This window comes from Colletes latitarsis, chromosome 10 (assembly GCF_051014445.1).
Source record: "Colletes latitarsis isolate SP2378_abdomen chromosome 10, iyColLati1, whole genome shotgun sequence".
In the NCBI taxonomy this organism is placed as follows: Eukaryota; Metazoa; Arthropoda; class Insecta; order Hymenoptera; family Colletidae; genus Colletes; species Colletes latitarsis.
The window spans coordinates 14,868,344-14,895,054 of NC_135143.1; the positions used below are offsets into that span (position 1 = coordinate 14,868,344).

Sequence of the window (26,711 nt, forward strand, 5' to 3'; positions counted from 1 at the left end):
GTTAGTAATTCACTTTGAATTTGATTGATGTGATTTCGATATATCGTTAGCGTTGGATCGGTCGAAGTCAGCCCTTTAAAAAAAGGATGGCTCCCATTTGCCGAACGGCTCCAATATACCAGTGGACGCAGGAGCGTAATTGCGACGGAGGAAGAAGAGAATAATTCGAGCGTAAATCCCGAAGGACCCATCGAACGGAGGATATCACGAGGTCGACTAATCGACCGAGAGTTAATAAACCGTAAGACAGAAGAAAACCGACGGCCTTCACGGAGGCTCCCGGTTCCCAATCCCGGGATAGAAAGGGAAGTTATCTGTCGTTTCTCGAAACAAAACTATCCCCGAATTGTCTGGGATCGATAGTCGCCGATACAACGGAGACGAAATCGGGACTCAAGTTGAGTGGAAGGAACAAAAAAATAGAAACGGAACGGAAAGGTAAGGTGAAAACGCAGTATACAAGAGAGCCTCGTCTGCCTCGGGGACATAAAAGCTTTCAGATTGCGGCGCGGGATCAAAATTGTATCGTGTTAGCGAAAGAAATTAGATTTCCCTTACCAACGAGAACGTCGAAGCGCGCAGCGATTCGCTCTCGGGGAACGATCTCTCGCAACAGAATGGAATCCCATCAAATATGCAGAGGTTATTAGCTCTCGAAGGGGCGAGGAAAAATGTTTGCCCTCCCGGTTTCTTCCCGTCCCTTCTTCGGAGGATTTTATTCAGCGGCCTCACGGCCGGGAACGGTCCGCGCTGTTTGCCCCTTTAAGACAGAAGGACCATAAACTCTTGTTGATCAACCTGTTAACTAATGCAGCTGATGCTTGCTCAAACCTTCGGGGAGTACTTCGTTTAAAAAATCCTGGATCCTGCGTGCAAGTAGTCTCTTTTAAGCCCGGAGTCCTCGTTCGACGAAGAATATAGGCGTAATTCCCTTTTACTAGCAGCATTCACGGCATGCTTAATCATCGACTTCCAGAGGAAGATTTCAGTATTGCAAATGGCGCTTTCAAAGTACTCTGCATAATAGATTGTTTGCTACGTTCGTGCGTTCGAAAAGAACATAGTAAAAGTATGAAAATTGCAGCATATCATCTTCGCGATGATAGATATGAAGATTGTTGTCCTTAGTCGGTAGCAATACTTCCCGCGCTCGCTGGCAGAGAGCTACGCTGAAGCTGTACCTCTCTAGCAAGTACTCGATCGACCAGTACCAACGTAAAGAAAAAATTGAATCTCTTGTGCAAAGAAATCGTCGATTAGAGAATTGTCTTAAACGAGAGGCCGATATCTTGATGGTCGAGAAGATATATAATTGCAAAATATGACGATTCTCGAATTCTAAAGAATAATTTAACGCATGTATCGATGCAGAAAATTGTAAATAATATTAAGCTCTCGAATAAGAAACTGATCGGGAGAAAATGTTGAAGAAGCGAGCACGTGGAGCAATAGCAGTAGCAAATCCAAGGTTTTTCACCTCGACGCTGTTATAAGGGGTGTTTGATTAGACCGGCACAAAGGAAAAGGCCCGATGGTCCGGCGGACGGTGTGCGTTCTCTGCAGAAAGTCAACTCATGAATCCCATCGAATCAAAGGGGCAGAGGAAAAAAGTGTTCAGGCCTCGGTGATTGGCTAGCAAACACCCTCCTCGTGATTCGCGCCGATCGATTGGCCCCTCGTGCACCAGCTTCAATCACGGTTTTCATTAAGCCTCGCCGAACAACGAAGGGCAAGGACGGGATCGAAGACCCGGTGTTACTTGCGTCAACGAGAGGAAGCCGTCGCTTTTCTGGCCTCTACTTCCTGGAATCGGTTTTCCAAGGAAGCTCCGACACGGCTGATTGGGCATCAGCCACTCGTTGCGCGATATAGTCGAGATTGAACGAGTTTTGTTATCAAAGTGGGAAAGAAAACGAAAGTGGAAACGAAAAAAGTTCTCGTGCTCCTTCTGGGGAACCAAAATCGGTGGAGTTTCGAAGAATCTTCAACTGGGATCGAAAGGATTCTCGAATAAGACGATTAGAACGTAACGCAGATTCTATTGTGATGTCTTCCAAGATCCAAACGACTGGCTTGTGTTATTTTAAGTTTCTCTATGTAAGATGATACGAGTGTGTAATTACCATGCTACTAAATTAACTTTAAGACGAAGTAAACAACATCCGAAAGGCCTAACGAGTTTGAAAGATGTTCAGAAATAACAGTGGCTACTCGTTTATTTTTTATTTTGATTTTGAGACGCACAATCGTCGTTCGTAGCGGCGTATTTCGAGGGTTATTTTGCATAACGAGCGATCGATAGAGAGAATATAATAAGGCCGCTGGAGTCGAGAGGCTTCCAAAAAGCGGGAGTGGTTCTTTGACAAAGAATTCTTAGCAACGAGTAATCTTCCCCTCGGAATGTTAATTTGGACGGAGACTAGTCGTCCGCCCTTCGACGTCGGTCGTGCGCAGCGTCGAATTTAATTCGTCGAAATTCCCTTCCCGGCAGATTTCGAGCGTCGACTCGAGGAATCACGGATCGCTTGCACGTGACCGTTGCTACTCGTGCGTCTGCATCTGCTCGAAACGCGATCGTTAATGGATACTCGTTAGCGTGACAAATCGCTTGTCAAAACGACGCGTCGCCCGTTCCTCGCACGGTCGCTTTGCCATCGCGGTATCGACTCGCGAGATCGATCGGAGATCGATGGACGTTCGGGTCGATTCGATCGTCTGCGAACAAATTGAATACGGTCACTTTTTGCCAACGAAAACAATTAATGTTTCTGGATGTAAAACATTTAGTTGAAACAAAACGCTAATAACGAATAATAATAATTTGGTAAACGCGCGAGACAATGTCGTTCCCTACGAGGGTGGTCCCAGCGTTTATACAAGGGGCAATTTTTGCCGCGGGAAATCGTTAAGGATTAGGCTCATAAGCATGCAGCTGGCTGGAAGAGTTAACGACGCCTCTGCGTCCATCTAAAAGCCAGGGACAGGATCCATTTTTCATCGGAGTCGGTGCAGGCTCGTTCGTCCGTTCCTCTCGCAGGTTAATCATTTTTAAAGGACCGACCGCAGGTGTCCCCGTCCGCCATGCTACTCGTGACCTTATATTAAATATAGGAGGAGGCTCCGTAGGCACGCGAACCGACTTCCCCGGGTCGAGAATTAAAATTTCCACGAGAGGGAAATCCCCGTTCGCGGCGAAATAATGAAACGGCGTCGCGCAATTTGTTTTGCATACGAGTGACATTTTTCACGTCCGTCAAGAATCTGACGTCCCCTGTCCCGGGACCCTCCCTTTAAAATTAGATTCGTTTCGCGGGCAGATTACAGACACCACCCCGAGCGCTTGGTAGCCATTTTTCTGCGAAACGATATACCATTCTAACCCGAAATACCATAAGTCGCGTGTCGGGCGTAATTCCAAAGCTACTTCCACCGAAGCAGTTTCAGAAAACGGGGGTAGCTTCTTACGGTGGAGAATTTGTTCCAACTTGGGGAACGTTATTGTACCGGTTCGTTCGAGAGTAAGTACCGAAAGAAGCTTCTTCCTCCCCAAAAACAACGTCCAGGTACCAGACGTGTCCGAGGAACGACACGTGTTGGACGTAACTCTACCTCGCGCCACCCCTATGAATTGTCTCGCTAACGTTTTGCCAACTACCGAGTGCTTTTTCTTTCGACACCGGATAAATCCCCCCCCCCCCCCCCGTGCAGCGTTATACCGCCTATCGCACGCTCTTTGGTCGAACATCCCTTTGAGCGTATTTTAATATCGCGTGCACGCGTTTCTACGTCGGCCAGCTTTTCTCCGCATTGCAGTACTTGAATCGATTGACCCTCCCGTAGTCGCGCGGATGATAATCGTCATTCGACCGAGCTTCAAACCACTGATTTTTCGACCGTCAACAGTCAATATTAGCCCCTCGAGTGCGACGCTCGCGCAATCCACCGATCTTTGCTTTGGGTCGATAGTTTATACTCGATCGCATGTATGAATTATTTCTTCTTTCAGAACTTCTCTGAAAATAATTGCTGAAATTTCTGTTTTCGAAATATTATGATTCTCCGTAGAATATTTAATAAAGACCGCGATGGTGACTTTAATCCGAGGAATACGTTCGTCAACAGACACAGAAGCATCCAATTTTCCATCGACGAACCCTCTTTTGCATTCTCGTTTCGCGGCGTTGTTTCGTTAAGCGACGGGTCAGACGGTTCAACGAAGACTCGTCCGTAACGTCCAAGCAATTAGAAATTCATATAAATAATCCGCGCCGGCAATTAAGGGTTAATTGAATTATCCGGTTCGTCGTGCTTCGAAATAATTATCCCCGGTGACGGGGAGCTGAATTCGCGACGGTCGAAGAATAATGGAGGCCCCGCGATTGGCTGACAGCGTTCGTGAGGTGCCCCTGTCTCTCAGTTAACCGGTAGCCGACGCGGCGCGTTTCAAACGTCTCCCGACGATTAATTTTTATCCTAATTAAGCGTAATTTATTTATAGACCGTGTCGGTAATCCAGCCGCCTTTCCCGGGGACGCCTCGGTCGCTTTGCGAAATCAAAGGTGCAAAGCCTTCGCGAGACCAAGTTCGATAAACGCGACCGAAAGGGGAGGAGGAACCGGAGGAAAATTAATGAAACAGCAGCGAAGGGACGAGCGAAAAGGGACGAGAGAAGATCCCGGTCCCGGCTAACTAGAAAAGCCTTTGAGCGTCTGAGTTCGGCTCAGCAGATTTGTAAACTGTAGCGGCCATTGTATTGCCACTACGTCCTTGCCATCGTATGAATGGAATGCAATGTAAGGATAGTTTTAAGCTTTCTATTTTCCCATTTTCCCAGAGTCTCGTGCGAGCCTGGTCGTCCTGTTAAACACTTGGCGATCAGGGCCGTGCGAGGCGCCTGTTTTCCTGTAAGGTTTCGCCTGGGCCTCGGACCACCCCGATCCGGGCCCGACGAGCCTCTTGACTTTTATGACTCTCTTCTGCTGTATACAGGGTGTTCGGCCACCCCTGGGAAAAATTTACATGAGCGATTCTAGAGGCCAAAATAAGACGAAAATCAAGAATACCAATTAGTTGATAGAGGCTTCGTTACAAAGTTATTAACGTTTAAAGTTCCGCCTGTAGAATGGCAACCTGCGTACAGCTGCGTTCGCGCGGAAGGTTGCGGCAGGCCAGTGCTAGTGGTTCTCACGCAGCATGAAAAATTCTACTTACCGACGCTATCGACAGCCTTAGATTTTTGTCCATTTAGGGAAATGCGAACACCTTACGTTGAATAAGATTCAACCTGTCTTATGAAAATCCAGAAGGGCATATCAAAACTCGCCCGACGAGATTTTCACAGAGAAAGGGTGAATGTCACTTCCGATACCATAACGTTGTGCACAAAAATCACCCGCACGCGATCATACACGCCCCCCAATCGTCCACAATGTCCGTAAGTATCCACAAATAATCCTTTCAGGCACTAACCACTATGCAATTAAATAAACACGCACCGCAATTACGGTATTCGTGAGTGACTATGTGTACGTGCACCACGATTCTTCAGAATTACTTACGAATAAAATTGTTATTAATTTTTCAAATATACTTTAATTTAAAAATGTAAAAAGGAATTTAATAAGTATTCGCTGATTGTTTATATCACTGTATTTCTTACATGCTCGATAATACATAACTGAATGAAATATCTCTAAAATGTGTCGCGTGAACTGTCTTGACTGATTCTTTTTTACGACTAACTAGCTGGCCAAACACGTGCCGATGTTGCCCTTTGTCTCCACTGAGCGTAGAGTGCATGTGTTGTGTGTATGTGTGTGTGTGAGAGAGAGAGATAAGCGAGACGAGTGACGTAGAATCGGGGTCCTTTTCGGCATTTGTTTCTCAGAACCTCGTCGATCGATGGCACAGTCAGCTGCTAGTATTGTTACATTCTTCGACGTGAACGCAAATCGATGGGAAAATTTCATTTATCCTACGATTCCTTTTTACATTTTTAAATTGTAGTGTATTTGAAAAATTAAGAACGTTTCTATTCGTAAGTAACTCGGAACAATCGTGATACACGTACACATAGTCACTCACGAATACCGTAATTGCGGTGCGTGTTTATTTAATTGCATAGTGGTTAGTGCCTGAAAGGATTATTTGTGGATACTTACGGACATTGTGGACGATTGTGGGGCGTGTATGATCGCGTGTGGGTGATTTTTGTGCACAACGTTATGGTATCGGAAGTGACATTCACCCTTTCTCTGTGAAAATCTCGTCGGGCGAGTTTTGATATGCCCTTCTGGATTTTCATAAGACAGGTTGAATCTTATTCAACGTAAGGTGTTCGCATTTCCCTAAATGGACAAAAATCTAAGGCTGTCGATAGCGTCGGTAAGTAGAATTTTTCATGCTGCGTGAGAACCACTAGCACTGGCCTGCCGCAACCTTCCGCGCGAACGCAGCTGTACGCAGGTTGCCATTCTACAGGCGGAACTTTAAACGTTAATAACTTTGTAACGAAGCCTCTATCAACTAATTGGTATTCTTGATTTTCGTCTTATTTTGGCCTCTAGAATCGCTCATGTAAATTTTTCCCAGGGGTGGCCGAACACCCTGTATAACAAAACTTTCTTTACGCTAAGTATTTTCCAGTTTCGTTTTTCCATCTTTCTGTCCTGTCTTTTTCTTTCTCCTTTTGCTATTAGGGTAAGGTCATGTACATATTGAAGGGATTGGAAGAAAGACGCTCAGTCTGTGAAAGACGTTGTTATAATCAGTCTGTTAGAAACGCGTTGCGTAGTAGTCTGTGAAAAACGTTATAGCCAGTATGGTAAAGACGTCGTAGTGTTACATAACCAGTCTGTTAAAGACGTTGTCGTAACGCAGTCTGGTAAAGACGTCCTTAATATTAACCTATGTGTAGCTACACAACCACACCCACGAATAAACAGTTAATAATTGTGGGATAAATCGTGGAGTTTTCATTTTAACCACCAGTCCTCTCTAAACCAATCGGTGACGCACGCCTCGTCGATACTGAAGGCTAAGTCGACGTAACCGGATCGTTCGACTAAACTACGTACTTGATTATAGCGTTAGTTAGCACCCCTTGGCCGCTCGTCTGTGTTGCAGGGAATCAATCCCTAAATTCCGACCACGTAGATCGGCCCAATTTTTGCCGTCCATCGACGCTGGACCCGTCGCTAATATCGGGAATGTCACTACCGTTCCTTTCGTATCGAAAATCGTATTCGATCCGTGCGTCCTTTTTCTCTTCGTCGCCCCCTTCGAGAAGCAAAAACTGCGAGCAATCCTCTTGACCCTGGAAAAATCAACGGAAGGATCGTTGAGTCAAAGGTATCATTTTTAATTAAAATTCATTCCACATATCAGCAATCATATTCGTATAGTCCAGCTTCGATAATTTCTTAATATTCATAAGATATCGTTAAATCAAGAAAGCCTTTCACAATTTTTGTTCGTTTTTTTTTTAAAGCATTTGAAACAGTACAGTACAACGGAAGTTCTTCAATTTAAAATTCACATTCCTCGAAGAAGGAGAAAATAATTTCACAAGCCTCGTGTGTTCTCCGAAATTAAAAAATAAAAGAGCTATCATCGATCGATGGTTTTCGGGGACATTGGAATATTTGTAGTTATCGGATTTCAATGAAATGGACAAGCTTCGGTGAAGTTCAAAGGATCTCTGGAAATTCCAGCTCCGTCCGCAGAGGCAATCGTCGACATTATCGAGAGAATCGGGCGAGGCGTGGGCGGTTGAGGGTTCAATCGTGGACCGGCATATCGAGGGTACGTGCATCGGCTTGGCTCTCAGGAGATTACAAGGGAAACACGTCGAAGACAGTATACACAAGGGTGGCTACTAAATTTGTACTACGTGAATCCACAGGCCGGATACCTTCTCGTTTCTGGCGCGCAAATACTCCTGGGACGGGGCGAGTTATTCGATAGGTTCGAGCTTAGCCAAACAACGTTCTCCAGGTCCGATTGCACGTTTTCTCTTTTCTCTCTTGGCCCGGGACCCTCGGTACCCATCGTTACAACGGCGTATCTATTGTCGTAATTAGCCGGGGCTGCGGCCGATCGTCGACGGACGACACCATTTCATCCGTCGCTGGTCCGCTCGTACGTTGCACGGACGTCGAACGGCGCCGGGACGATAAAGGGAATAACGCGCGTGTTTGGCGACGCGTAATTATTTCACGTTTTCGCGTCTACGCTCTTTCCAAACGTTCCGTGCCGCCGGAGATCGGCAAACGAACGTCGATCGTGCCAAAGCGCCGATTGTTTCTCCCTCCGAAAGGGGTGCCTTTTTGTTTTCAAACACTGGCCAGAAGGGTGGATTCGACGCGTTATCTCGGTCATTTGTTTCCAAACCTTTAGAGACTGCACTCTCCATGCATTTTTTCAATCGCAGTCACTCCTGTGATTCACTCTAAACGAATAGCAACTTGATTCTTGTGTTGTTTATTCCACTGTATTCTACTTACGAAGTCGTTTTTGTTTTAATATCAATATGTTTTAGTAGATATCGGTCTCGTTGCTTTTCGGACACGCCTCGTGCTCTTGATTTACTTGTATAATTCTGTAGAGGATTGTTACACAATATTGCACGAAAAAAAAAACAGTGGTGTCGTGCAATTTTCATCCAAGGTTTCATCCGTGACTCGCGCTCCGATAGCAAAGTCAAACAGATAAACGATTTCCCTCGTTTGCAAACAGTCGACGCATGCACGGTCTTTCGTAGAGGGGAGAAAAAAAAGTCTGTTTGATCGCAGACCGCTTTCGGTGTAGGATCGAAATAGCGCCTGACGCAACGGACGTTTCCGCGCGTGGCGAACCACTTGCTAATGCGACTCGCGTTCTTATCACGCGGCTCTCGGACGATCCCAGGAACTAGAATCTGGAAATACCGGCGCGAACGCAAGGTCTTGCCCAACCGACTACAACATTTAGAAAGAAAATATTTTAGGTTAATATTTACGTTCTCGGCAGCCCCGTGGCCCGCAGCGTTTATCGTTAATGCGATTACGCCAACGCGTGATTCATTCCTGAGCAGACGTTAATAACATCGGACACGAAGTATTATCGAATTTTACAGGCGTCCCGCGATTTCTTGATTCGCTTAGAATTTCTTCCAACTCGATTAACGCTTTCAGTGCTAGACCAAACCCCACGAATTGTTCAGATTATTGGAAACTAACACTACAGATTTATTTTCTTTAATAGGCAATCTTCAGAATTAATTTTTTTACCTTCTCAGTGAAAAGTCGTGCCAAAGCGTTGTACCACCCTAAATAAGCGATACTTTTACCACAGTAAAATATTTTTCATTTTTACAATGAAAATATAATTTCTGGCCAGAAATGTTTGCCCGAAATTTCATGCAAATCTTTAAAACGTCATAACTCCTGAACGGATTGGCCGATTTTAATGTTTCAAAATTCAAACGACGCGTATTTTAGTGAAGAATATGTAGAAAATGCAAAAATAATCGAAAAGTTGATCCTTGACATCGCAAAATGAGGAAAACCCCATAAAAGTGGTCCAATTTTCAAATGACCATAATTCATACAGTAGTGAATATATTTCAATGAAACTTTTTTCTAAAGTAGAGCTCATAGGTACCTAAAAAAAAGTATTAGACAACTTTTCTGTAGGGTGTCAAACAAAATTACTAAAAATGAAAAAAGAATTTTTAAGAAAAATCGACAGGGGGTAGGTGCCTAAATTTTTCGACGATAAAAAAAAGTTTCAAATCGTTCTAAAAAAATTATTTTCAGTTGCAGGGATCAATTACAATCATTTTTGGTGAATAGACATACCCTCGAAATCTTACGCACTTTTGAGAAAAAAATTCGAGTAGGTGGAGAAATTTTTCGGCGAAATTAAAAAATTTCAAAGCGTTTTAAAAAAATTATTTTCGATTGCGAGGGCCAATTACAATCATTGTTTCAAATAATCAAAACGCGATTGGGGTGGACTCACAATCTATTTCCCTGTAAGAAAAATTCCCAGAATGAATTTTTTTTTCTTGATAGAACAATTTTCATCATGGAATCCCCGTTGGAATCCGTAGAAAATGGAAAGTCTGCCTTTTGATCCTCGTAGTCGGGCAGGTTTTTAATCCTCGAGGTCTCCGGGCTGCATGCGCGTGGTCGAAACGCGCGGATTTGTGCGTCCGGGTGTCTCCACACGAGCTTTAAATTCCGTCGATCGAGCAGTGAAAAGCGGCGTCGCCACGGACTACCGTTGCCAACCCTTCGACAGTCGGTTCTCTCTGTTTCGGGGCGTTATCGCATCTTCCACAGGGAACAGAGAAACGCGGGGCCAGGCCGCGGCCTCCCGAGATTATCCGTATTGGGGAGCAGAGCACGCAGCATCGAGACAATGCTGGGATTTCGACTCGCTCGATGCGCCTCCATTTCGCTTCATCTGACTCCCTTTTGTAGTTAGCGGTACACGTGACTTCGCGACAGATTTCCCGAGGATTTCCTCTCGCAAAAGTAGTCGATCGATTCGACAAAAGCCAGTTCACCAGTTTCATTCGTTACTCGAGAATAAAAAGAAGAAAGTCATAAAATAGCCATTTTTAGCATCGTCCTAGAAATGCAACATTCATCCAGGGTCTTTTAGAGTGTCGTCCAAAAAACAAAAAATGCCCTTTCTAACCCTTTGCCTTACAATGACTTGTCTGAGTTCACAACTTCTTAAATATTAAAATCAATTTTTACATTCACGAGGTATTTGTAAAACAGATCTATTATTTTTCGTGGCCATTCTTTGTACGAATCTAAACAAAATTAAATAGCATACGTTCGAAAAATTATTGAAATCGTACGTCAAGGAGTTAAACAACGTACTATACAATTTTCGCGATACCAAGAACCGATAAACGATGGAAACGTTTCGAAGCCTGTATCTCTCAAACTATTATTTATATCTCCTTGATAAAACTCACATATACTTTGGAAAACTACGTGTAAATAACAGCGCAGAGCGTCGAACGGATATTTCGAACAGCTTTTCTTTAATAAAATTCCACGCATACCCAGGCTTTTTCGCGTCCGCGCCGAACTACCCCTTAAGGGTGGATTCGAAATCACGTTACGCGAGTTCGCATCGAACGAAAGTGTCTCATATATTTTGTTCGCCGGAGAAGAGGAGTCACTTTCGCCTTCCCGGGCCACTCCAGCTCCCGTTGGAATTTTTTACCATCCATGATGTATCTCCACTCGCGCGATTCGAGTCGGGCTCTTAGGCTCGATGCGTTTCGAGAATTTTTCAGGCCCTTCGCGAACGAAGGGAAAACCTTCCGTTAAATCTCCGCGAGTGGATGCTTCTCGGCCACGGCGAATGTCATTTTTCTCGCGCGAAGCTGACGCGTGTATCCGACGCCATCGATATCGCAGACTCGCGCGATGCGGCAAACAAAACGGCCACGTCAGCCGTGGTCCACTTTACAGAGGGTGAATTCTCTTAACCTACCCCTATCATCAGGTCTGCGAATCCTCTTAACACGGTAAACCGTATCTTCCGGTCCATCGATTCTCTTCGAAACCGAATCTGCCGTTTCTCACCTACGCTGCCCGGCTCCATAAGTCATCTGCTGATAGTTTTATTCGATGGACGCTCGTCCAACTCTTCGTTTAAAATTTAGAATTCTTCCAAATAAATAAGACTGGTAAATGTAATTGAACTCGTGGAGAATTGGTGCTTAATACGAGATGCAGGTAGCAACTGCACCCGATCAGTTGAGTCCTTGAGGGTGGGATTAGGGCAGAGGGGCGTCCATTAAGGGTTCGTGATTCGATCTAAGCAAGTACGTGATGGTGGAAGAGCGAGCCACCGAGGACAGATCGTTTCTCGATGAACCCCCCCGGTTCGTCACACGCTAATTACGGAATGAAAACCGAGAAGCTCGTCGAGATCCGTATTCTCCGACCTAATAGAAATCTCTGTTCGTTTTGCGCGAGGGCCGCTCCCCTGTCAAACGATCCTCTGGCCGAGGAACGTATTTATCTTGCTCACGGCCGTTATTTCGTTCGTCCCGCTCGACAAGACCGGACGATTTTCCTCGATGAGCCTCGGTGCACGAACCACCCAATCATTTTTCCAATCGATTTCCCGATCATTCGTACGAACGAACGCTCGTTTCGAGGAAATGGCCGACGGGACCGAGATCCTTCAGAGGAGAAGAAAAAACGAGCCACTTGCGGGACCGATGAAAATTTCCGCCTGTGCATCCTGCCCCCGGTGCCTCCGGAATCCATCGAATTCCGGGGCAAATTTCGCGAAGAACTTTTACAAATGGCAGGCGAAGTTGTTCCATTAACGCCGATGACTTGGATTAATCGCGATCCACGGGGCTATTTTTTTCCTTTCACGATTCCTTAAGAATTCTATTAGTGCATTTAATTCGTACTCCGCAGAGTGCCTCGCTTGTTGCACCAATTCTACATTAGGGATACTTGCAACGAATCGAAACGCGGCGCGTACTGGCTTTTCTACGAATTCGATTCTGTTTTTTCGTGATTTATATACTATCAACGCGAAGAATAACAATGTTTGTAATGTGTTTATTAATAATCTACGGTCAGAAATGATCTTCTTTCCACACTAAAAATATTTGGATCAGACAATTCGTATCTTCTGTGACTATCATTGCATTAATATTTTAAAAAGGGTAAAAATCTTGGCTGATGCAGCGAGAAATCGGACGTTTTCCCGACGTCCATCGATCCGTCTGCGACTGGTTTTAAGTAATTTAACAGAGACGGTTCTGGACGCATAAACAAACACGTGAGCTCATTGCGCGTCGATTGAATATTCATGTCACCGGTCGTATTTACATTTCGTCCGGGATTATCATATCCGCGGACTCCGGGTTGAAACGCGCCGCGATCCCGACTGCCATGGAGAGCTCAGGGTTCGGTTACTCAAGAAAATTCGACGGAATTATCCTCCTGGGACGGAGCCCGTAGAAGAGGATCGAAAAAGGGAGAGACTTCGTGAACCCGAAATGGTATTGGGCCGAATGGCCTTGCGAGACTCTGCTTGCCAATGTTTACCCTGTATTTTTTTTTCCTTCTCGTACACCCCTCGTTTTCATTAATTATCCGGGGATAAATACGACCCGATTGATCCCTGCTCGCGCGCGTACGCCGTTTTCTGCGAAAACCGGAGGGGTTGCAATTCACGTGGAAAGCTACGCAACGATTTGCTTGAAAAGTTCTTTTGTAACCCCTGCAGTATACGAAATAACATCGGTTATCGGCTCACCCTTGAAACTCCGGACCTCGGTTCGACCCTAATTTTCTGTTTCGACGAAATCAATGAACGCTTCACGAGCGTTACTTGTTAAATTCATGGTTTATTCCGATGGTGCCTGAATGAAATTGAGGCGTATATCGATTACGTTGACTCGGACATACGAGCCATTCATAGTATCGAAGTACTCGAACGACACGTAACTTTTTATATTTAAAATGAATTTCCTCAATGATTAAATTCTTTTAAAAAGAGAGACGAAGTTGGTAGGAAAAATTACATACAACTCGACCCTAAATGAGACATTTCCACGCTCGCCTCGCCATATGCACCCCCTGAAAACGGTCGCGTATTTTACAGTGGTGCGAACAGAGACGACCCCCACGGTTCTATCGTAGGAAATCCCGCAAAGGCCGAATTATAGGCGGCGGCGGAATGTTACTTTGATCCAACGTTTAGTCGAAGTCAGTGGGGGCAACCGAGCAGAAATGAACTTGCGATAATGATATACGCAGTACGTAAAACGCGCCCCGAATACGGGATCCAACCCCTCTATTCACCCCCGCGGGAACGCAGGAAACTTCGCATCGACGTTGCGTCGCGGAGGGGTTGATCCTGGCGGCCATGTTCGTCGCTGAAAATTTCGCGCTCACCCCTCCCTGCCGATAACAGCTTGCGCGACACGTGAACTAACAAAGGGGAGTCAATCTGCCCGTTATACGCACTTTTCGAGACTCGGTCATTTTTAAATTCTTACTTCCGTAGACTAGGGTATTAAAAATCTCCGTACCTTTTAGTATAATATTCTTTAGTCAAAACAGAATTATAAAGTACATAGGGTTGGGTCTAACTATCATCTATTCGGACCGTTTGTTAAATTACTAAAGATTTTGCGAAGGGAAATTTCAATCTTTCGAACAAAGAAAAAATTTAAATCGATGTGTCCGTCAAGAATGATGTATCGGTTCTTAAAATTGAATTCCTAGTGTCCGTAGATATTATAAAACTGGGGATTGTTAATAATCTCCCGTCTCGTGAGAAGGGGTCGTGAGTAAAAAAGAAAGTTTAACCCTTAGATACCGAAGCTCCGCAAATCTACATAAAGATCGAGGCGGGGTCACTAGGGTCCCCCACGAATTCCTCCGAAATTTAGCATTCCAGACGTACCCAAAATAGTTAAAACAACACCGAGACCTTTATCGAACGTTTCTGCTAAATATTCTTCGAATGTAAAACTTGGACAATATTAAAACAGATCGAAAAACTCGTAGGAAGTTGGCAGGAGCGTACAATATTTAACGGGAACTATTTCGAAGAGGATGATATGAGAATAAAAAGAAACTTTTTCAAAAAATTCAAATCATATACCACGGTACCGAGGTGTATAAAAAATTTCTCTACGTGGTTGAATTAACCATCCAGAAACCGTCGATGATTTTGCAACAATTTCACTAGCTGTTTGCATCTCCCGTAAATCGTGCACCGTCGACGGAATGTTGGGCGTACATCGATGGATAAAAAAAAGAAAAAGAAGATCAAGGTCACAGGGTGGAAAAGCGAGCGCACGTGCGAGAGTGGCGTGCATTTCCAGGACGATGCGGTCGTACGGATGGGGCGGTCGAATGTAGGGGTGGCCCGGCGGCCATGTCGGTTTCCAATTAAACAAATGCCTGGTAGGAACTCGAGCAACCCCTCGAGCATAGGCGGCTCATTTTCACCCCGCGAGTTCTTCTCTGTTCGCCAGCGCAAGGGGAATCGGTACAAGCGCACGTGTCGAGCAGCATGCGAAATTCGAGTCGAGTCCGCCATAATGCTCGACCGGAGATGGTCAAAATTCTAATTTGGAAAATCGTTGTTGCTTGTCCACCGGAAAGAAAGCTCCTCAAAAATTTCTCAAATAGTCAATAGCAAGTAACCACGTATGTATCGTTTTATACAGAAATGGTTCATCCCTGAAAGTCGAATCGAAAGACGAGCAGTCGTCTTCGACGTATCTGTTCGCGAAGCGTCCGTGCAGAAATCGAAACGGTCAAGAACAAGAACGTGTCGCGATGCGATAAACTTTTATCGGCGATGACCTTATTAGAAAACTTTCTTCTCCTCGGGAGAAGTTCATCGTAATCTCGGAACGTTCCGTGAGGCCGGGGGAAAGGAAACCGGGAAACGGACGAAACGATGGAGGCCTCAGCACTTTCGACTTCGACGTGGATTACATTACGGGTCCAAATATTGGAACGCCACTTCTGCGGCCGGTCAAATTGTTTGACTTGTCGATTGTTCGGCTCGTCGATTCCGTACCGCGAAGTCTGACTCGTCAGCAGCCGGACAACGATCGGATTGATCCCATGAATCTCGAAAACAAATGATTCAAATCTGATTTTAGTTGACCGTATGAAAACTGGTACGCATATTTTAACACGTGATGCGATAACGAGTCGAGAAAACAGAAAACAAATATTTGTTAAATATCGTAGTAATTTTATTTTACTTGCGTAATAACGCGTCGATCGCGTATCGATCGAAACGCGTTTTCAGCAAACTTTTATCGTTGATTAGCGCGACGCAAGCTTCATGCACGAGCGTTATCTCTATTTCGAGCGATAGGGGTCGAGGTTCCATTTACAATACGATCACGTTCGCGATATATGCTCGCGGAGATCGATTAATAATACATTGAGTACCACTTAGTCCGTGACAATCGATTACATCTTTTGCCGGGACACAATTTTATGGGGATGCAAATTCCTCTGCAGTCCCTGGCGTAGCCCTCTTTGCAATAACAGTCATCGTTGCACCTCTGCGAACAGAAATTCGATGAAAAGTCGCGTCGTACTCGAGATTAAATAAATTCTTCCGTTAGACTCACGATGTTAACGATGGGACACGGTTCGCCCAGGTTCTGACAAGTGGTTTGGCACGCAGATCCACATTGGTACTCCTCGTGCGGTCTGTTGCAGACAAGCTCAGCACCGAACGTACCTAAAACACATCGAATTTCAGCGCACTATTACAGATTCGAACCTTCAATTTCACGAGAAAAGATCACAATAACCGATTCACTCGAACGATCGATCGTTCACGGGAATACTTACTTGAGGAAAATATCGCCATAGCGAGGAACAACGTGAAAATAATTCGCAGCATTTTGACGGAACGTTTGATGGCCTTATTTGCACTTGAACTGACGCATAAGCGCCACAAGAACAGTTTTATATACGTCGCACAAATGAATTTTCCGCAATAGATCGACTGATAAATTGTGCCTGGTAATATTCAAGGCTGTTACGTATTAGTGTGATTCCCCTTTCTTCCCTTTTCCTCCTTTCTTACATTGGCAACTAGTGCAGCTCGTCGATCATGCGCTGACTTCGATTATTCACGAGCCATCGATGGAAAATTATTTCCACTTTCAAAACATCACGTTACGCAACTGTATAACTACATCGCAAATCACATGTTCGCGATGTGAAACTCACGCGACTCTTTCCGTTAATTATAGCAAACATTGTACGGTACCGAATTCTTAAACATGTTCAAGCATGATGACATTTCAAGTAAAATAACATTTCCTTTGAGGTTGAAACTGTTAAATAATAAAATAATTAAAAAAAATTACAAACCAACCCTGTTAATATTTTGTTAACGTTCTTTATGGTTCATGCAATGAGTAAATAAATCACGGTGGTAACCTTCCTTTAGCAATAAAACTAATTATTCCCGACGACATTAAGTTATTGGATTCAATCGACAAGACCTTGCGTGCAGCGTTCTGTGATTTGAGATCATCTCGTGGCCCTGGTCTCTTTTGCGTCATCTTTTTGCTTTGTTCCTCGTTTGGTGAACACTTTATCAAAAGGTACGTCCAGGCGAGCATCACGAACGAACGCATTCGTATAAAGTCATGTTTTGCCGAGCAAATATGGAAATGTCAAACGACCAAATTTTGCACTTAATCGAAGAATAGAAAATGGCCCTGTTAGAAAATCAATCGATTTAAAAATGATTTTAGAATACGAATATTCGTATTCGCCGTTTATTCGCCGTCAGTATGGAAATAGATCTCTACTTCGAGGTACGTCAAATTGATGGTGCGTCACCAGTTGGATATTAACAGTATTTCCTGGATGAATGAGAATGGAATAATTAAAAATGGCTGTCAAACCTGTTTCGTGTCTAGCTTTCGGGATATCCCCAAAATCGTCTAACTTGCACGACTGTCGAGTCATGAAATACACCAGAAGAACATTTGAATAACTATCGCAGGCTATTAAAACAATTCTGTCCAAGCGCATCGGCGATACTAGGAAACGCAAATGCGCGAAGGTCTTCGGAAATTTTGTTACGAATACTGTTCCCCGTCATTCGAATAGTAGCGGGGAATTCCATTTGGCACGTGTCTCTGTTTATTCTAATCTATCATTCGGAAAGATGCATTTATCGCGTATATAACGATCAAATTCTACGAAGATTGAGTTAATTAGTATCAGAAGTTTGACGAGACTTCTGCTCGAAAAAGTAATTCATATATTTACTATTGATTTTTTAATCGCCGTGTTTGATAACGCCTATATAAATAGTTGTGACTTTGTAAACGATAATGTATTACTACATAGCAATAAATAAATTTTGTGTATAAATAAATGATTAACTACATCGACGTATAAAAAGATACTCTATTTATGTGGACGAATTAAAATTTATATTCATATTTTAAGTCTATAACACCGTAAAAGCAACTGTACAGAAACATAATTAATTGTCAAGCTGTATCAAAAATGGAATCGACGATTTATATACGAGTTCGATCACCTTTCTACGTCGGAGAACTTGCTGCAATTCTTCAGGAATTTAAAGTAAGATTCGAAGAGCATTTTACTGTTCCAAATAACAATAACCGGATTAGATTTCCTTTTAATTGAGGATTCACTGATGCTCCAATGCACGTGTAATCTTCTGGCCAGCGAGATAGCCTCGTTAAATTATCTTGTAACACTGCACTCGAACTAATGTCAATACGCGTTCTCTGATCGAATTTCACTGAAATAGAAGGTCTCTGGCTATCCAAATCTGACTTCAGAAACTCCAACGGAAAAATCCTCCAAAGCTCTGAGAAACAACAAAGCGATGGTTTTTCAGAATGTATTCTGTTCCGCGTTGTAGAAAAATTTTCTAAATAACTAACGAATACCTCAGCTTAATAGGCGGCATTAGTTCGCGATGTCCATGGAGATACGGTAGAAAATAAAATAAAATACTAAGAAAAATACGGAGTATCGCGAAAAGTGGAAAATTGATGTTGTTCGTAATTGCGCTGCTTGTTACGCGTAATCAACTTGGAATAGACTATCAAAGGTCATTACTAATCATTGAATTTATCGTACAAGGGTAAATGGAAATTATTGTTTATCCTACTACGTAACTGAACAAGTAAATGACGATGTAATATTTTCTCGTCCCTCGAAATGAAAATTCGTCGCTTTCTCGTCGTTTTCTCGAAAATTGGAAACGTTCGACATTGTCAGAAGTCGGACGGAGGCTGATTGGACGCGTTAATATCGGGTCAGTGTGTCAGAACGAACGTTTCAGCGGCATGGGGTGAAATCGTGGCCCTTCATCGACACAAAGGAGCCACGATCGTCTCCTGTAATGCGACGTTGCAGAGGGGTGAAAACTGGAGTAGAGGAGGGCTCTGGCAAGAACGGAAGAAGGGAAACGGGAGGCGAACAGGGTCTCTCGAGGGCTTGCAATCGAGTTTTCTACTGTCAGTGGCTGCTGGTAGTCGCCGATGAGGAAACAGCTCGACTACGAAGCCATTCAGACGCCCGAATAGCTCGGTCGAGACAACGTCGAAGGATTACGCTCCTACTGCCAGCACCAATTTTCCAAAAAGCAATGTATATACCTTGCTTCATCCTTGGCCAACAGCGAGGGGAAGAATTTCCACGAATAAATAATACAAGACTTTGATTATTTTCACCTTAGTCAATCATAGAAAAAGTTACTAGAACAAATTTTGTAAAATGTACAGTAACGATTCTTAAGACAAATCACCGGGGTTGGCGCGTTCATCTTTCGTACAGCGGTGAAACCCGACACCTCTGAGGGGGATCCCCTCAATTGGAAGGAATAGAAACGTTCAACTTTCGAATCAGCTGTTCACTTAAAGAGTCATTACTGTAGTAACTTGTTGGTTGGAACGTTTGCGACTTTCGAGGAAAAGTTGCAGAGCCAGACGCACGAGTGTCTATCAATTTGCGATTCGACGTTTGAGGAGGAACGCTCGGTGAAATAATAAATTTTCCGGGAGGGTACTCGACCGCCGTCGAGACGAATCATCCGCGACGGGGAAGGGGAGGATGAAAGGAGACGTAATGGAGGAAGTTGGTTCTGAGTGCTCAATAATAAATAGCATTTTCGACTGTCGGATATTCAATTGTCGACTACGGTCTGACTAAATAAAAAGATAAAAAAAGAGGAACCGAGAGAATAGGGAAGCGTAGAGCAAGAGGGTTTCGCCGGGGTTTTGATCGGTCGTTGTCTCGCACCGACTGCGAAACACCGTTTAAGGTAAAAGTAAACGCGAATTCGAGAGTCGACAAGATCGATCGTTGGCTCGGCGCCGACAAAGCGATCCAGCGCCGAAGTTTCCCCGATTCAATCGGCCGAAAATTAACTCCCGGCCCTGTTCGCGCGTTTCATCGCGAAGGTCGCTAATTGTCAAGGCTTGCACAATGTCCCACGATTGACGGGTCGATACGATGGGAATCGCTGCGTCGACGAGATCGTACCTACTCGAAAGGAAAACGCTTGTTTCGGCAGCTTCCCCGTCGCGTCGTATTCGTACAGCCTGAAAACCAGAACCGATGTGAATTTTATTCGCAACTGACAAATAAAAATCACGGATACTTTCATTTACGTTTCCTTTATAAAAAGTATAAATATGGAAAACAATAATTTCACTCGCGACATGTAGTGTTTGCGTTTATTACAATGACAAAATTGACACGCTTAAACCGCGAGTCCTTTTATCAGACGCTTTCGTAACGTTCAAGCATTTGCATAGTTTAACCCGATGACATTGACCAGAAGCATTTGTGCACTGATAGGTGCATTTTTCCAACTATAATTATTATTTTGCTTCAATAAACATTTTAATATATACACACAATTTTCTAAAAATGGCGCCACTGAGACACAAATAACATGTTCATGAGGAAACGTATAAAAGGCTGATCGACAGGATAGACCCGTAGATTCTGTATTCGGACTTCGACATTGTAGAACAACATGCTACGCAAAGCTTTCATTCTATTAGTCGTGTTTACGATAGTGTCCACCCAGCGTAAGATAGTTTCTACACAATTTTTGGGTCTTTCGATAGTTCGAAAATGATCACGGTTATAGTAATATTCATTCATTCGTAGAATGCGGACCAAACGAAGAATTTAATTCCTGCGGATTGGCGTGTCCACCCACTTGCGGACTTCCTGACACACGCATGTGTACTAGGGTATGTTTATTTCCAAAAATTCTATTTTTCTATCGTTAACTCTCAACATTGCTTTAAAGTATACGCTTAATAAAGTTATTGTAAAGAAATGTTATAAGGAGGAATGTATATTTTCGTTTTCCAGCAATGTGTCATTGGATGTCAGTGTAAATCAGGCTACAAGAAAAAAGGCAATGATTGCGTCCTGCCTGAGGACTGTTGACACCATTCTACCGAAGACTGGCCAGCAATGGCTGACGAACATGGACATTGGAGCCAAATAAAAGTTTACGATCGATCAAGACTCCTGGCCAATTTTAAACATACCTGCATGGTGGCATTGCTTATCCGAATGCTTATTTAAAATAAAATTGACAATTGTGGCTTAAGTGTGTATATTTTTACTCGACGCCAATCGAAACCGCCATATCCACGCAGCTCCACAAAAACGAACGCTTTTCTCGGTACAGAATCAAACGAATAGAATTAGAACACTATTCGTTATTAAAAATTTCACGTCCAAAGAAATAACATTGTAGATCGACACTACAAACAGTAAGTCGTATTTATCGACGAGTCATAGATGCTCCCAATTTTTCGATATATCGAATATGAATCCGTCCCCTAAAAGTAATCGAGATACCCTTGCAGAAAACAACACGAGCGCCAAGAATCTAATTTTTCAGAAGAAGGAGAACTCATAGATAATCTTATAACTTTGGCGCTCACATTTTTGTCCTACAAATGCTTCTCAAAACAATATTTTCACTCGCGACACGTTATTTTTGAGTTAATTACAATGACAAAATTGTACCGCTTAAACCGTGAGTCCTTTTATCAAACGCTTTCGTAACGTTCGAGCGTTTGCATAGTTTAACCCGATGGTATTGACCAGAAGCATATGTGCACTGATAGGTGCGCTTTCCTCACTATAATTATTATTGTCCTTAGATAACTATTTAAATATATAGAAGCAATTTTCTAAAAATGGTGCCACTTAGCACAGATAACATGTTCATGAGGAAACATATAAAAGGCTGATCGGCAGGATAGACCCGTAGATTCTGTATTCGGACTTCGACACTGTAGAACAACATGCTACGCAAAGCTTTCATTCTATTAGTCGTGTTTACGATAGTGTCCTCCCAGGGTAAGATAGTTTCTACACAATTTTTGGGTCTTTCGATCGTTCGAAAATGATCACGGTTATAGTAATACTCCTTCGTTCGTAGAATGCGGACCGAATGAAGAATATAATCCGTGCGGATCGGCGTGTCCACCCACTTGCGGTCTTCCTGACAGACGCATATGTACTATGGTATGATTATTTATGGAGATACTATTTTTTTATCGTTGCTTAAAAGTGTACACTTAATAAAGTTATTGTAAAGAAATGTTATAAGGAGGAATGTATATTTTCGTTTTCCAGCAATGTGTCATTGGATGTCAGTGTAAATCAGGCTACAAGAGAAAAGGTAGTGATTGTGTTCTGGCTGCGGACTGTTGATACTATTCTGCCAAAGATTGGCCAGCAATGGCTGACGAACATGGACATTGGAGCCAAATAAAAGTTTACGATCGATCAAGACTCCTGGCTAATTTTAAACATACCTGCATGGTGGCATTGCTTATCCGAATGCTTATTTAAAATAAAATTGACAATTGTGGCTTAAGTGTGTATATTTTCACTCTACACCAATCGAAATCGTCATATCCACGCAGCTCCACAAAAACGAATGCTTTTCTCGGTACAGAATCAAACGAGTAGAATTAGAACACTATTCGTTATTAAAAATTTCATGTCCACAGAAATAACATTGTAGATCGACCCTACAAACACTAAGTTGTATTCATCGACGAGTTATATGTAGATGCTCCCAATTTTTCGATATATCGAATATGAATCCGTCCCCTAAAAGTAATCGAGATACCCTTGCAGAAAACAACACAAGCGCCAAGAATCTAATTTTTCAGAAGAAGGAGAACTCATAGATAATCTTATAACTTTGGCGCTTACATTTTGTTCTACAAATGCTTCTCAAAACAATATTTTCACTCGCGACACGTTGTTTTTGAGTTTATTACAATGACAAAATTGTTCCGCTTAAACCGTGAGTCCTTTTATCAAACGCTCTCGTAACGTTCAAGCGTTTGCGTAGTTTAACCCGATGACATTGACCAGAAGCATTTGTGCACTGATAGGTGCGTTTTTCCAACTATAATTATTGTTGTGCTTAGATAACCATTTTAATATATACACGCAATTTTCTAAATATGGCGCCACTTAGCACAGATAACATGTTCATGAGGAAACGTATAAAAGGCTGATCGGCAGGATAGATCCGTAGTTTCTGTATTCGGACTTCGACAGTGTAGAACAACATGTTACGCAAAGCTTTCATTCTATTAGTCGTGTTTACGATAGTGTCCTCCCAGGGTAAGATAGTTTCTACACAATTTTTGGGTCTTTCGATCGTTCGAAAATGATCACGGTTATAGTAATACTCCTTCGTTCGTAGAATGCGGACCGAACGAAGAATATAATTCGTGCGGATCGGCGTGTCCACCCACTTGCGGTCTTCCTGACAGACGCATATGTACTATGGTATGATTATTTCTGGAGATACTATTTTTTTATCGTTGCTTAAAAGTATACACTTAATAAAGTTATTGTAAAGAAATGTTATAAGCAGGAACCGTTAACATATTATCGTGTATATTTTCATTCTTCAGCAATGTATCATTGGATGTCAGTGTAAACCGGGCTACATGGTTAAAGGTAATGAATGCGTCCTGCCTCAAGATTGTTGACACCATTCTACTGAAGACTGGCCAGCGATAATTGAATATTTATGCCAAATGAAAGTTTACGATTGTTCAAGACTCGTGGTGAATTTAAACATTCCTGCATGGTGGCATTGTTTATCCGACTGCTTCTTTAAAATTAAAGTGCCAAATGTGACTTAAGCACGTGTATTTTTATTCGAAACTGTCCTATCCACGCACCTCCACAAAAACGAACGCTTTTCTCGATGCAAAATCTACCGAGTAAAATTGGAACACTATTCGTTGTTAGAAATGTGAACCAAGTCCAAAAAAATGACACTCGCATAATTGTAGACCGACCCTAGGAATAATAAGTTGTATTAAAATGTCTCCTAAAAGCAATCGCAAGATGTTTGCAAAGAACAACGCGAGTGCCAAGAACCTAAGTTTTCAACAGAGTGAAAAATCGTAGATAATTTTCTTACTTTGACGCTTACATTTTTTCCTACAAACGTTTCGCGATCGTCAACGTAGGATAAACTAGGAAAGTAGTCGGAGAACCAAACCGAAAGCACAGATCGTTCAAGAAGGTCGACAACGAAATGAACGGGACTGTTGGATAGAAACGTCCGAGTAACTTCCTCTTTGGTATCGTGAGGGTGGGAAGGGGAACGAGATAAAGCTAGAAGGAGAGACATGGCAAAAGAGGAAGATCAATGAGAAGAAGAGGCAAGATGTAGGAGATGTTGGACAGTGTTTCGTAACACCACTATATAAAGCCGCGTAGTTTCTACAAGTTTTAGTGTCAGTCGTAAGCTTCTCAGGAAATAGACCTACAATGTCTCGAATCGTTTTTGTTCTACTCGTCGCTCTGGCAGTATTCTCTGCTAGTAAGTAAAAGACCTCCTCTAAAACTGATAGTCAGGACTCTGGTATCTCGAGGATAGATTATAAAGAATATACTTTCACGAGGAACTCAATAATACAGAAATTATTAGATAGAAATGATAAGTCAAGATAAGATAATAATCTGCTGCAAACTGCGCCGAAATGTATAAACCCTTTTGGTCTGGGTTTGCTTACAACTAGTATTTTTTAATTAGTCATCAATAGATTGTAAAACTACGATGCAAAATATATTAAGGAAGATCATTGTATATTGTGATAAATATACATTGTGGTTCTTCCAATTGAAGAATATTCTGTAGTCTGCCCTCGAACATTGACGTCGAGTGTTAGCCTAATAGGAAATACAGTGAAGAATAAAGCGACTTTTGGCTCGTTTCAAGGTACTTCCGGTCAACAGTGCGGTTTGAACGAAGAATTCAACAGCTGCGGATCGCAATGTGAACCTTCGTGCGCCCAACCCAAGATTGATTTCTGTACATACGTTAGTATTGGAATTTCATTTTTATTCTATATAAAAAAATGCAACGACTGTCTTTGTAAAACCTTAACACTGAAATAAGTAAACTAAACACACGCGAGCCCTCGAAAATATTAGAAACGAACAGGTTAACACGTTTCTTTCACAAAAGATTTTCGTTGACAAATTAACAATTTCGATATTCCTGATTGAACGACAAGGAATTTTACATTTCATCTTCGATTTCTTTATTTTTCTCTTTAGAACTGTAAGATCGGCTGCCAGTGTAAGAATGGATTCTTGAGGAACAGCAAGGGAATGTGTGTCCCTCCTGAAAGTTGTTAATACCGTCACTGAAGGCACGGAAAAATGTTTATAACAATTTTTCTGGATGTTATTTCTCTATTCTTCGCTATTATCGTCCGATGTTGTTTTTGCTGAATCAATATTCAAAATGAGATATAGTAAAATATAAATAAATAGTTGTTAACTTAAACTGCATTGTAATTTCTGATCCATTGTTTCCCAATGTTCCCTTTTCCTGAATTTTTAACTTGCAAAATTATAATAGGAGTCTAGTTCAGTTCCTGTATAATAGACATATCGCTGTTCTTCGTTTTGTATTTATACATTATTTTGTAACTTTCTTTTAAACCCAGTGTTCCAAAGATACGGTTAACGTTACTCCAAGTCACCAAAGACATTAAATGTACTTCTTTTTCCTAGTTATAACAAACAAATTTGTACTTATTTTTGTACTATGTATCGCTAGCTACCCGCGTGGATTGTTTATAGAATACTCTTAATTAGCCGAATTATCGCTAATTTAATATTGAATCACTAATTCGATTAGCAGTCGTGGTTATGTTTGTAATAAACGTACGACTGTAGTTGCACTATCGTGAATATTCATCGTTGTGATGAATGTAAACGTATTTCTATTTGCTATGCAAGTCTTATCTCGTATAGATTGCAAACAAATATTTTGTAGTGACACTTATAGATTCTACACCTTCAAACATATTAAAAAAATTTCTCACAAAATTAATCTTCATCTCATAATTAAAAGTTAATTTTTTTTTAATCGTATCTTATTGTTTATTAAGAGAACTAGTTGTTATCGATGAGTCTTATCTGTTAAATCTTTTTAAATTGTTTATCTTCTATATCTTGCTAGAGCTGATATACAGGATGAAAACATTGAAGATATACATTTCTGTGGCCAGTATCCACAACTGCTTCGTAACATATACTTCTTCTTAATTGTTTAACAAGCCCACAAGCTATTACATAATTTCTAAACTAAGTGTGTTATCACTTTTACCTATAATTCTATTGGTTGTAATTGTTTAAAAATAACATATATGAACTATCATTTTTCCTGGAACTGTATACAAAGTTTGTAATCTAAAAAACATTGTATCGTGGATAAATTGATTGAAAGCAATTATTGTCGTTGCTTAAGATTAAGTTGATAGATTGCTTTACGGTAATTACAATTCGTAATCTTTGTGTTCTCAGCCATCTTTATCGAAGCTCTATTATCACTGTTATTAACGTGGGGGTTATTTTAGTAAAATTGAAATAAATGAAACAAATAGCAATAATCATCGATGCAAAGCTCGAAGTAAATTGCACGAGCTGCGGAAACGATCGATTAGCGTCATCGAAAGCAAATATCGTGATCAATTACGCGTAACATATTTATTTAAAATGTTCAACTGTTCAAATGCAACTGATGCGTGAAACGTAATTTAGAAAACTTTGGGAACAAATGAAACTATATTATAAACTATCGTTGAGACA

General features: G+C 42.2%; 5 protein-coding genes across 5 annotated transcripts; 4 read left to right on the plus strand and 1 right to left on the minus strand.

Moving 5' to 3' along the window:
* Positions 1 to 15,741: 15,741 nt before the first annotated feature.
* Positions 15,742 to 16,656, minus strand: LOC143346543 (venom metalloprotease inhibitor-like). Its single transcript, XM_076774707.1, has 3 exons — positions 16,377 to 16,656; positions 16,151 to 16,263; positions 15,742 to 16,081 (listed from the first exon to the last, which is right to left on the minus strand). The coding sequence occupies exons 1-3, from the start codon at positions 16,426 to 16,428 to the stop codon at positions 15,947 to 15,949; spliced, it is 300 nt and encodes a 99-aa protein (XP_076630822.1). The 5' UTR covers positions 16,429 to 16,656; the 3' UTR covers positions 15,742 to 15,946.
* Positions 16,657 to 20,467: 3,811 nt separating this feature from the next.
* Positions 20,468 to 21,162, plus strand: LOC143346544 (chymotrypsin inhibitor-like). Its single transcript, XM_076774708.1, has 3 exons — positions 20,468 to 20,626; positions 20,709 to 20,794; positions 20,919 to 21,162. Exons 1-3 carry the CDS (start codon positions 20,572 to 20,574, stop codon positions 20,994 to 20,996), a joined length of 219 nt encoding a protein of 72 aa, XP_076630823.1. The 5' UTR covers positions 20,468 to 20,571; the 3' UTR covers positions 20,997 to 21,162.
* Positions 21,163 to 21,782: 620 nt separating this feature from the next.
* On the plus strand, positions 21,783 to 22,446 carry LOC143346481 (chymotrypsin inhibitor-like). The gene is made up of 3 exons (XM_076774604.1): positions 21,783 to 21,923; positions 22,006 to 22,091; positions 22,203 to 22,446. The coding sequence occupies exons 1-3, from the start codon at positions 21,869 to 21,871 to the stop codon at positions 22,278 to 22,280; spliced, it is 219 nt and encodes a 72-aa protein (XP_076630719.1). The 5' UTR covers positions 21,783 to 21,868; the 3' UTR covers positions 22,281 to 22,446.
* Positions 22,447 to 23,055: 609 nt separating this feature from the next.
* On the plus strand, positions 23,056 to 23,740 carry LOC143346448 (chymotrypsin inhibitor-like). Its single transcript, XM_076774548.1, has 3 exons — positions 23,056 to 23,210; positions 23,293 to 23,378; positions 23,507 to 23,740. The coding sequence occupies exons 1-3, from the start codon at positions 23,156 to 23,158 to the stop codon at positions 23,582 to 23,584; spliced, it is 219 nt and encodes a 72-aa protein (XP_076630663.1). The 5' UTR covers positions 23,056 to 23,155; the 3' UTR covers positions 23,585 to 23,740.
* A 535-nt stretch (positions 23,741 to 24,275) lies between these two features.
* On the plus strand, positions 24,276 to 25,401 carry LOC143346447 (chymotrypsin inhibitor-like). Its single transcript, XM_076774547.1, has 3 exons — positions 24,276 to 24,429; positions 24,829 to 24,929; positions 25,170 to 25,401. Exons 1-3 carry the CDS (start codon positions 24,378 to 24,380, stop codon positions 25,248 to 25,250), a joined length of 234 nt encoding a protein of 77 aa, XP_076630662.1. The 5' UTR covers positions 24,276 to 24,377; the 3' UTR covers positions 25,251 to 25,401.
* Positions 25,402 to 26,711: the final 1,310 nt, after the last annotated feature.

What these genes read in the sequence shown, in the direction of transcription:
- LOC143346543 (XM_076774707.1), bottom strand. Translation starts at nt 16,428, where the DNA reads ATGCTGCGAATTATTTTCACGTTGTTCCTCGCTATGGCGATATTTTCC. An exon ending in TATGGCGATATTTTCCTCAA is followed by an intron (nt 16,264 to 16,376) that starts GTAAGTATTCCC and finishes GATGTGTTTTAG; the next exon opens with GTACGTTCGGTGCTGAGCTT. An exon ending in CGTGTCCCATCGTTAACATC is followed by an intron (nt 16,082 to 16,150) that starts GTGAGTCTAACG and finishes TTCTGTTCGCAG; the next exon opens with AGGTGCAACGATGACTGTTA.
- LOC143346544 (XM_076774708.1), top strand. Translation starts at nt 20,572, where the DNA reads ATGCTACGCAAAGCTTTCATTCTATTAGTCGTGTTTACGATAGTGTCC. An exon ending in TACGATAGTGTCCACCCAGC is followed by an intron (nt 20,627 to 20,708) that starts GTAAGATAGTTT and finishes ATTCATTCGTAG; the next exon opens with AATGCGGACCAAACGAAGAA. An exon ending in ACACACGCATGTGTACTAGG is followed by an intron (nt 20,795 to 20,918) that starts GTATGTTTATTT and finishes TTCGTTTTCCAG; the next exon opens with CAATGTGTCATTGGATGTCA.
- LOC143346481 (XM_076774604.1), top strand. Translation starts at nt 21,869, where the DNA reads ATGCTACGCAAAGCTTTCATTCTATTAGTCGTGTTTACGATAGTGTCC. An exon ending in TACGATAGTGTCCTCCCAGG is followed by an intron (nt 21,924 to 22,005) that starts GTAAGATAGTTT and finishes CTTCGTTCGTAG; the next exon opens with AATGCGGACCGAATGAAGAA. An exon ending in ACAGACGCATATGTACTATG is followed by an intron (nt 22,092 to 22,202) that starts GTATGATTATTT and finishes TTCGTTTTCCAG; the next exon opens with CAATGTGTCATTGGATGTCA.
- LOC143346448 (XM_076774548.1), top strand. Translation starts at nt 23,156, where the DNA reads ATGTTACGCAAAGCTTTCATTCTATTAGTCGTGTTTACGATAGTGTCC. An exon ending in TACGATAGTGTCCTCCCAGG is followed by an intron (nt 23,211 to 23,292) that starts GTAAGATAGTTT and finishes CTTCGTTCGTAG; the next exon opens with AATGCGGACCGAACGAAGAA. An exon ending in ACAGACGCATATGTACTATG is followed by an intron (nt 23,379 to 23,506) that starts GTATGATTATTT and finishes TTCATTCTTCAG; the next exon opens with CAATGTATCATTGGATGTCA.
- LOC143346447 (XM_076774547.1), top strand. Translation starts at nt 24,378, where the DNA reads ATGTCTCGAATCGTTTTTGTTCTACTCGTCGCTCTGGCAGTATTCTCT. An exon ending in TCTGGCAGTATTCTCTGCTA is followed by an intron (nt 24,430 to 24,828) that starts GTAAGTAAAAGA and finishes GCTCGTTTCAAG; the next exon opens with GTACTTCCGGTCAACAGTGC. An exon ending in AGATTGATTTCTGTACATAC is followed by an intron (nt 24,930 to 25,169) that starts GTTAGTATTGGA and finishes TTTTCTCTTTAG; the next exon opens with AACTGTAAGATCGGCTGCCA.